The sequence below is a fragment of the Ranitomeya variabilis genome, chromosome 2 (assembly GCF_051348905.1).
Source record: "Ranitomeya variabilis isolate aRanVar5 chromosome 2, aRanVar5.hap1, whole genome shotgun sequence".
Lineage (NCBI taxonomy): Eukaryota > Metazoa > Chordata > Amphibia > Anura > Dendrobatidae > Ranitomeya > Ranitomeya variabilis.
The window spans coordinates 255,372,750-255,383,572 of NC_135233.1; the positions used below are offsets into that span (position 1 = coordinate 255,372,750).

At 46.5% G+C, this 10,823-nt stretch overlaps 1 protein-coding gene across 1 annotated transcript in view; it reads left to right on the forward strand.

Annotated features, from left to right (window-relative positions):
* UCK1 (uridine-cytidine kinase 1) overlaps nucleotides 1-10,823 on the forward strand; it is a 38,898-nt gene extending 28,075 nt beyond the window's left edge. Inside the window, exons 5-7 of the mRNA XM_077284722.1 lie at nucleotides 7,863-7,957; nucleotides 8,912-8,960; nucleotides 9,046-10,823. Coding sequence (XP_077140837.1) covers nucleotides 7,863-7,957; nucleotides 8,912-8,960; nucleotides 9,046-9,227 — 326 coding nt within the window. The 3' untranslated portion in view covers nucleotides 9,228-10,823. The remainder of the gene's footprint in view (nucleotides 1-7,862; nucleotides 7,958-8,911; nucleotides 8,961-9,045) is intronic.

Sequence of the window (10,823 nt, forward strand, 5' to 3'; positions counted from 1 at the left end):
ATCAGATGCTGTGGTCTTCTGGCTTCTTTCACGGTAAACCCGTGACACAGGTCCTGTTAAAGTGATTTCTGGATTGAGAACAGATGTGGCTGTAATCAGACCTGGGTGTGGCTAGGGAATTTGAACTCTGCTTCCCAAAGATGTGATAAACTAGTTAACTTATGTTTAAGGGGGGATGCGCAATCACTTTTTCACACAGGTCCTGTAGGTTTGGATTTATTTTTCCTTTTAACCCCTTTCTGACATTTGTCATAATAATTTGTCAATGTGCCCTGGGCCTACCTGACCATGGACGTATTCCAGCATTCCAGGAGCGGCCAGAGGCCTGACAGTCCCTCTGGCTTTGGATCGGAGACCCTGTGGTGTGACGCGGGGTCCCGATCGTTGCCATGGTGACCTGATACCCAGTGCATGATGAACAAGCTTCTCTGTCAGTGCAGAGCTGACAGTTTATAAAGTATGGGGATGCTACTGCATCCCCATGCTGTAAAAGCGATCAGTCTTAAAAAAAATGATAGTCCCATGTTGGGACACTGATAAAAAGCCTTGAAGGCTTGAAAAAGGCTCAGTGTGAGCCGAAACATCGCACAGAGATGTGGGCTGAATAAATCCTACTTTTTATCACCCTGAAAGAACTTGGAGTGCTGCCTTCTTTTGCTCTTTTTGTATGTGTATGTGTATATATATATATATATATATATATATATATATATATATATATATATATATATATATATATATATATATATATATATATATATATATATCTCAAAACATATTGTATCTATAAATAAATATTTGAATGAAAAAAATAAAAGTACACGTTTGGTATCGCAGCCTCCGCAACGACTCGACCTATAAAACTGTCCTACTAGATAACCCCTTTAGTGAACACCATGAAAGATAAATAAAAAACAAGGCAAAAATCTGCTTTATCATAATACCGCCAAACAAAAAGTGGAATGAAACACTATCAAAAAGACTAATATAAATAAACATGGTCATCTTGTCTCGCACAAAACAAGCCATGATACAGCTCTATTAGCGGAAAAATAAAAATGTTATAGCTCTCAGAATAAAGCGATGCAAAAACTAGGAGTTAGACATACCGGTAACGGTATTTCCAGGAGTCCATTATGACAGCACCACAAGGAGGTTGCTCTTCATATCCTTGATAGGGACAGGAACACAGAAGAGGTTAAATAGCCCCTCCCCACCTCCACCCTTCAGTGATTTTACAAAGTACCACACCAGGATGGATACAACGCAATTTTATTGAACTTCCTCTCTATACATGTTTATATCACACATCAGACAGGAGTTCAAGGGAGGGTAAATAATGGGTGCTGTCATAATGGACTCCTGGAAATACCGTTACCGGTATGTCTAACTCCTAGTTTCCAGGTCGTCCCTTATGACAGCACCACAAGGAGAGATACCAAATAACTCCTATTTAGGGCGGGATTACAGCTTGGAGGACCTTCCTCCCAAAGCCGGTCTGTTGTTTTGACAGAACGTCTAGTTTGTAGTGTCTACAAAAGGTATTTGAACTAGACCAAGTTGCCGCCCGGCAAATTTGGTCCATGGATGCACCCGCACTCTCTGCCCATGAAGCAGATATTGCTCTCAGAGTGGGCTTTTAGGTGTTCTGGAGGGGATTCACCGGCTGAAGTATACGCAGCGCAAATAGTAGATTTAATCCATCTAGCTAGAGTTGCTTTTGAGGCTTTTTTGCCTCTATTTTTCCCCGACATCTGTATAAAGAGATTTGGATCAATTCTCCAGCCGTCTGTAAGTTTCAAATACTGCAAAACTGTTCTCTTAACATCCAGGGAATGGAGAGAACGTTCTTTTTCGTTGTTAAAGTTCTGACAGAACGTAGGCAAAATTATTTCCTGGCTTCTGTGAAAGTCCGTCACAACTTTCGGAAGAAACGAAGGATCCAACCTTAGAATGATGCAGTCTTCCTGTATCTTTAAATATGGATCTGTTATGGACAAGGCTTGAATTTAGCTTATTCGCCTTGCTGTCGTTATTGCGACCAGAAAGACAGTCTTGAATGTTACGGATTTTAGGTCTGACTGATCAAGCGGCTCGTAAGGAGCCTTCCGTAATTCATTAAGTACCAATGTGAGGTTCCATGAGGGTACTGAACTTCTTATTGTCGGTCTGATACGTTGCGTAGCTTTGATGTATCTCATTACCCAGGGATGGTTTGCTAATGGATAGTCATAAAAGGCACTTAACGCTGAGATTTGTACTTTTAGCGTACTAGGCCTCAAGCCCATATCAAAGCCTGTTTGGAGAAAATTTAAGATTTGAGAGATATCTGGTTCTTGTAGAACAGATATTGAAGTATTGGTATGAGTACAAAATTTCTTCCAAATTTTTTGGTATATAGCCGAGGTTACCGGCTTCCTGCTTTTCTTCATGGTTGAGATAACCGAGTCCGACAGTCCTTTTGATCTCAAGATTTCCCTCTCAAGATCCATGCTGAGAGTTGTAACATTTTTAGATTTTGATGGACCAGCGGTCCTTGCGTTAGAAGATCCCGCCTCAGCGGTAGTAGCACTGGGTCTTCTATCGCCATCCACTTCAGCAGAGGAAACCAGCTCCTCTTGGGCCAATATGGCACTATTAGGATCACTACCGCTGGACTTTCCTGAATTTTTCTCAGAACTCTGGGAACTAGAGCTAGGGGAGGGAACGCGTATGCCAGTTCCATGTTCCAATGTTGAGCCAAGGCATCTATGGCAGTTGGATTGTCTCCTGGATTTAATGAGAAAAATTATTTTGTTTTTGTATTGTCCTTTGTGGCAAATAAATCTACCTGCGGAGTGCCCCATTGTTGGATTAGCTGAGCAAAGACTTCTCCGTTTAGAGACCACTCTGTCGGTTGCAATTTCTCTCTGCTGAGAAAATCCGCTATTTGGTTTTGCGAGCCTTTTAGATGAACTGCTGTGATGGACTTCACAGTATCCTCTGCCCAGGAGAATATTGTCTCTGCTAGCGCTTGAAGTGGACGGTGCCTCGGTCCTCCTTGATGTAGGAGAAAGGCTACCGTGGTCGAGTTGTCTGAGAAGACTCGGATATGGTGTCCCTGCACTTCGTGTTGGCACCCCTTTAGTGCTTCCCAGACCGCTCTGAGTTCCCTGTAATTGGAGGAACTGTCGCGTACCGATGGCGGCCATGTCCCCTGAAGGTATCGTCCTTCTATGTGGGCTCCCCAGCCCTTTGAGCTTGCATCGGTCGTTATGTTTACACATGGAGATATATTCCATGGTTTTCCTCTTTTGAGGTTTTTTATATCGATCCACCATGAGAGGGACTGTTTTACTTCGCTGGATAACTGCATCCTGTTGTCTAAGGAGTCTTCCTTTCCATTCCATACCGAAAGAATTTCCTTTTGGAGCGTTCTGGAGCGAAACTGACTCCACTGTACGCTGGGAATGCACAAGGTCATTAGTCCTAGGATCCTCATGGCCTTCCTGATGGAAATGTATTTCCGTTTTTTTATCGTTTGAAATTCTGATTGACCGTTGTTTTTGGTCTGGTAGGAAGGAGTATTCCAGCTCGGAATTTAGAAGTACACCCAGAAATATTTTTTGTGTCTCTGGTTCGAGACTCGACTTTTTTAAATTTATTACCCACCCCAGATGTTTCAGGAGTGACATGGTAACTCTTAAGGATTCTTCCATCTGTTGGGATGAATTTGCTACCAGCAACAGATCATCCAGGTAGGGTGTAATGAGAATTTCTTTTTCCCTCAAGTGGGCCATGATCTCTGTCATGAGCTTTGTGAATATTCTTGGGGCAGAGGAGAGACCGAAAGGTAGACATTGAAACTGGAAATGCAGAATCCCCTTGCGACTTCTTATTGCAAATCTGAGGAATTTTTTATGTGATGGGTGGATGGGAACATGATAGTACGCATGTTTGAGGTCTAGCGTGCACATTACCAAATTCTTTTTTATTAACGGTACGATTGACTTGAGAGATTCCATCTTGAAGCGTTTGTACGCCACCCATTTGTTTAATGGTTTTAGGTTTATTATTGTGCGGTATTCTCCGCTCGGTTTTCTTATGGAGAACAGACTGGAGTAATGCCCCTGGAAGTGCTGATGATGGGGTACCGGTATTATGACGTGTAACTCTAAGAGTTCCTGTATGTCCGTTAGCAGTCTTTGATGTACTGCTGATGACTCCGTGTGAGTCAAACAGAATCTCTTGGGGGGTAGATGAGTAAACTCTATCTTGTACCCCTGTGCCACTGTCTGCAGAATCCACTGATTCTGAGTAATGTTCTGCCATCCCTCCAGGAAGTATCGTAGTCTTCCTCCTATATTGTTGGCGTCATTGTTTGCTGGGTCCTGATGACTGGTCCCGAAAGGAACCTCTTCCTCTGCCCCCTTTAGGGTAGCTCCATCTGCCGGACTTCCCTTTTCCTCTGTAGTCCTGTCTTGGGTGAGAGCGAGTTCTACGAAAAAATTGTGTCTTCTTTGGCTTCTCTTCAGGGAAGCCTTTTTTCTTATCGGACGCCTTCTCGAGTAGCTTGTCAAGAACTGGACCGAACACGTGAGATCCTGAAAATGGAATCGAACACAGCTTGTTTTTGGATTGGGTATCTCCCGACCATGATCTCAGCCATAAGGCTCTTCTTGCTGCGTTTGACAGTGCATTGTTCCTGGCAGCAAAACGTACCGATTCCGCGGAGGCATCCGCCATAAAATCAGTCGCCATTTTCAGCACTGAAAGAGATTTTAGGATCTCTTCTCTTGGGGTTCTGTCTGTAATATGACTCTCCAACTCGTCTACCCAAAGACTCATAGATCTTGCAACAGAGGTAGCCGCTATGTTCGTTTTCATAATGGCGGCCGATGACTCCCAGGCTTTTTTGAGAAGATCTTCTGACCTCTTATCCATCGGATCCTTTAATCCTGATGAGTCCTCGAAGGGGATAGCCGTTTTCTTTGTGACCTTAGCCACAGGAATATCAATCTTTGGAACTGATTCCCAGATTTTAGTTTCTTCTGGATCGAAGGGAAGACGGTACTTGAAGTCTCTCGGGACTACTAGTTTTTTTCCCACGTCTTCCCACTCTTCCATTATCATTGCTGTAATGTGGTTATTGACCGGAAAAACTCTATTTCTGCGAGTTCTTAGGCCTCCGAACATCTCGTCTTGAACCGATAGTGGTTCAGACGAGTCCTCTATCTTCATGGTGCTTCTAACTGCTTTGAGCAGTATGTCCGTATTTTCGGATGAAAACCGGTATCTTTTCCGTTCTTCTGGTGATACCGCCGACGGACCCTGTTCCTCTGAGCCTGGATCGGAATACCCCGAGACCTCTCCTTCCTCGGAACTTAGATCCATGTCCCATCTGGGCCTTTTAGGTCGTGGAGACCGTGGAGACTGGGGTGGCACCATTGTAGACACCGTAGCTTGGACTTCATCTCGAATCATGGTCTTTATATTATCTAGTAACGAAGCCTGCTCATCCTTTAGAAGTTTAGCGATGCATTTTTCGCATAACTTCTTTTTATAACCATCTGGGAGCTTGACGGTGCATAACGGACATCTGGTCCTTTTCTTTACCGCCGGCCTTTCAGGGACGTCCTTATCCTGTAAATGTAAGGGAGACCCCTGTAGCTACGGATCTAAGGTAATGTAATGTCTCCCATACCACGTACTACTCACATGGTCCGTGGGCAGCTCTAAGGATTGGACGACTAGCACCTTCCATTCTACTGAGTCAAGTGTGCTGTCAGATGTCTGTCATTAAGTAGTCAGTCTTACCCTGCTTCAAGACATCTGATTCGTCCTCCTTCCGAGCTCAGCTGCCGGCTTCCACGGTAATTCCAGGTGCCCAGCTGTACTGCGCATGCGTCCTCCGGAACGCACGCCGATCAGCCTGGGACCTGGATTCTGGCGCACCATCCGGCCGCCATTCTGTTCCGGTCACTGCTTTCCCCCACAGGCTTTCCGGCGTATCCGGAAATGCTTCGGCGCCGCCGACCCCAGGAATCCGGCCACGCCCCCGGAAGTTGTCACTGACCGGGCGCTGGACCGGAAGTCCGGGGAACTGCGCCAGCACCGGCCGCACGTGGAGCCTGAGGGAGCGCCGGACACCGCAGCCGCAGCCGCTGTCTCAGAGCCCCTTTGTGAGGGGCTTCTGGAGAACTCTCTCCTGCGTCTGTCCCTGATAGGGACAGGAAAAACACTGAAGGGTGGAGGTGGGGAGGGGCTATTTAACCTCTTCTGTGTTCCTGTCCCTATCAAGGATATGAAGAGCAACCTCCTTGTGGTGCTGTCATAAGGGACGACCTGGAAATAATTATTTTAGCTATAAAATAGTTTTTGTGTAAAAGCACCAAAACATAAAAAAATGATATAAATGAGGTATTGATGTAATCGTACTGACAAAGAATAAAATTTCCTTATCAACTTTACCACCCACAGTACAGCATTACTAGATAATAATCTTTATTTTTATATAGCGCTAACATATTCCGCAGCACACATTGTTGTCTCTGTCCCCAATGGGGCTCACAATCTAGAATCCCTATCAGTATGTCTTTGGAGTGTGGGAGGAAACCGGAGTTCCCGGAGGAAACCCACGCAAACACGGGGAGAACGTAAACACCTTGCAGATGTTGTCCTTGTTGGGATTTGAATCCAGGACCCCAGCGCTGCAATGCTAACCACTAAGCCACCGCGCTGCCCACTCAGATCTGTCATCTGTTAGCGGAAATATAGGGGACTTCCACGTTACTGGTAGCACAAAGGCTCTGGAATAACGAGATGGCTCCTCGCCCCCCAAAAGAAATTCAGCAAATTCTCTGCTCCAAAATCCAAATGCCCCCTCTCTTCTGAGCCCCACAGTGTACCTAAACCACATATAGCATCCACATTTGGCATTTCTGAAGCGATGAGACCATGCCTAACTTACGGTACATGTCTCCAGAAGCTTCAGCTGGGCATAATATACTGGTCACTACAATGGCTGTTTGCAATTTTCACTTAGCAACATTCATTGCTTTCAGTTTCTGGAAAATACCCATGGAGTCAAAATAGTCTCTACACCTGTAGATAAATTCCCCAAAGGGTATAGTTTCCAGAATGGGGTCACTTCAGGGGGAATCCTGCTCTTCTAGCAATTAGGGGCTCTGTATGTGGAGTCCACAAATCTGCTCTCCATTGTTTGCGAGTCTCCCCGTATGGCTAAGTAGCACTGTACTGCCACATATGGGGCATTGCCACGTTCCACAGACATTGTGGGACATATTTTGGTGCCATTTTTACCCACTTCTTGCATGAAAATGTAAAATCGGGGGCAAAAACAACATTTTGGTGGTAAAAATGTAGTTACTTTTTCTTCACTGGCCAATAGTATAAAATTCTGTGAGGCACATGTGGTGTCAGTATGATCACTGCACCCCTAGATGAATTTATTGGGAAGTGTAGTTTGTAAAATGGGGTCATTTTTGGGGGCTCTGCCAATGTAACATGGCACCCTCAAACAAGTACAGCAAGATCTGCACTGTAATATGGCGCTTCTTCCCTGCTGAGCTTTGCACTGTGCCTCAAGAGTAGTTTTCCCCCACATATGGGGTATCGGCGACTCGGGAGAAGTTGCACAACAAACTGTGTGGTGTAACTTCTCCTGTTTCCCATTTTGTGGTTACTTGTGTTATCTTTGTCTAATATTTGTTTGGTGATCTGAAATATTTAAAGTGTAACAAGCCTGCAAAAGAATAGGAAACCAGGAAGGGGGCAAACACTTTCACACAACTGTATATAGTTGTACATTGGGGGGGTTGAATTATTACTGTACATGTGTAATATGAACTATTATTTTCCAGTTTTGCGGGACATGAAGCGGGGAAGGGAGTTGGAGCAGATCCTCACTCAGTACACAACCTTCGTGAAGCCAGCATTTGAGGAATTCTCCCTCCCGGTAATATTAATTTTACTTATGTTCTTTTGGAGTAAGGGTACCGTCTCACAGTGGCACTTTGGTCGCTACGACGGCACGATCCGTGACGTTCCAGCGATATACTTACGATCTCGCTGTGTCTGACACGCTACTACGATCAGGGACCCCGCTGAGAATAGTACGTCGTAGCAGATCGTTTGAAACTTTCTTTCGTCGTCAAGTGTCCCGCTGTGGCGGCATGATCGCATCGTGTAACAAAGGTGTGCACGATATTGTATACGATGTAATGGGTGGAGGAGCTTGATACGTAGGAGCGCCAAATTCTCCACCTCCTGTGTGCTGACTGGGCGGTACAATACTGTGCGCTCATTCGACAGACGTGGTACTATTGTTCCCGGCCGATAAAACCGCGGCTCTCGAGCGCTGTATTCTTTTCTCTCCAAACAATGCGCGCACAGTAACCAACGGCCAATCAGCACATTACAGGTGTAGTTAGCTAGCAGCACAACACGCCCCTCGTGAACAACGTCACGCATAGATTATGCAAAATGTGCTCTGAATTGTGAGAGCATCTCCTGTGTGACATGCCCGTACGACTTCTACATCGCAAATACGTCATGAAATTATCGCTCCAGCGCCGTGCATTGTGAAGTGTGACCGCAGTCTACGACGCTGGAGCGATAATGGAGCGACGCTGGAGCGTCACGGATCGTGCCGTCGTAGCGACCAAAGTGCCACTGTGAGACGGTACCTTTAGTGAAAACGCCCTCCTGGGATGTGCTGCGATAATGATCACGCCTTGCTGGGACATGCTGCCATAATGATTGCGCCCCGCTGGGACATGCTGCAGATTTTGCCCTTGGTGGAATTTGAACCCAGGACCCCAGCACTGCAGCCACTGAGCCCCTCTGTGCTGTACATCACTGCTGGCTTTTGTTGCATTGTATCAATATTTTCATCCTTTTACTTTAATAGACTAAGAAGTACGCAGACGTGATCATCCCACGGGGTGTGGATAATATGGGTGAGTCCTGATCTTTATTCTTTCAGTGCTGCTGCTTCTGTTTTTGCCTGTAGGGGGCGCTCACTGCTTTCTTTTCCCTCTGCAGTGGCTATTAACCTGATTGTGCAGCACATCCAGGACATCCTGAACGGAGACATCTGTAAGTGGCAGCGCGGTTCTGCGAATGGACGGTCGCAGAAACGAGGCTTCCCTGGCTCCGGAGAGTCAGGAGGAGTTTTGGTGTCTGGCAAGCGCACGCATCGGGAGTCCAGCAGTCGGCCACACTGAGCCCCGCCTGCAGGTAGCAGACTTCATACCTCATCATTCCACATTTCGGAGGTACTGGACGCAGGCGGGGCAGCGTTGGAACAAGTTGGTGCCAGGATGTTGGATTTTTATTATTTTAGAGGCATTTCTCCATTGAGAATTTTCACAGTTTCCCTGGTGATCAGTGAAGATGATGTAAGAGACATTAATGAGGATGGGTGGCGCCCCCCAATGACGTGTGTATGCACTGCAGTCTCATTGCCTCATTTTGAAGCGTCCAGTACTTCATGTGCAATTCCTTGTTTTGTGTCAGTAGGGATCCCCCCGATCATTCATGCTGCACCCGACCCGCACTGACATAGCTATATTCTGCATTGCTAAAAATGATCCCTTTTTCCAGGGCGCAGGCACCTTTCTATCCAATGTTATACAGCTGTAGATTGAGGAGGGTTGTAGACCCACAACTAAAACAAAGTGATTTTTTTTCAGCTCATGATCTCTGCTTGCTGTTAGGCTGGTTTCACACTAGCGTTTGTAGCAGCTGCAGACTTTCTCCGTGAAGCCCCGCCCTCCGACTCTAGCTCCGCCTACTTCAGCATGCGGCCTGTGTACCTTTCTTTAACATTAGGTACGCAGGTTGTGCGGCTGTATGCGGATGCTTCCGCATGTGTCATTTTGACGATGTTCCTATTCACTGGCAGCACGCAGAGATCTTAATATAAATTGAAAAGGAAGTTACAGAACCGATCAGCCCAGGATTTAAGGCCACTCATGGCTGCAATTGTACCCTCGCAGCTGGCCGTGCTGGTGGACAGTCCACACTGGAGAGATGAGATCTGCGCGGACGCTCCCAGCTGCTCATGTCTGGTATATATGTGTAACGTGACCCCCATGTTGCCCTTCTCGGCTGCGGGGTATATATGTATAATGTGACCCCATGTTGCACCCCTCTCCAGGATTGCTCACAGGCAGCAGATTTGGTACAGAAATGGTTCCGCTCCTGTGGCTGTTTTTCTCTGCGGCCGCCACATGTGAACTCGCGGTATGTGATGGCCGGCTGCAGTTTTGTCCGGTTTGTACCTGCAGCGGTGCTGAAGGCTAAGATGCAAGGGGCTGGTTGCAGTGTTGTCTTCCAGAGTCAGGGGAGCATCTCTATTTCATGAGCCCCCTGCATACAGCCCCTACTATCTCTGCTTCCCCTGCTGTACATACTGGGCCCACCTTGTAGCTCGATTGTCTTAATTTTGCACTTTATGCTTATGCACCTGAGCGGACCCCCGGCCACCATGGAGCATGCTGAGATCTAACCCTGCTGTGAGTAGGGGGTCCGCTGCTGCTGTAGATAGTCTGTCACATTTCACAAGTCGTTTACACACTTCTTTGTCGCGGCTGCTGCCTTTTACTGATGAGTGTGGTGATCAGGGCACTGATGGTGGTTGTAGTTCCTGATACATTATGATGCAGCTGTCTATCTAGCACTACCCATAACCCACGACTGTTATACTTAGCGGCTCCTCCCGGCGCAGGGGGAGGGGTCCTGCCTCTGGATCGGGGCGTCCTGCGCTCAGTATTATCAGCGGCTTCTGTTTGTTGACATTAAAAGGAAATTAATTGTAC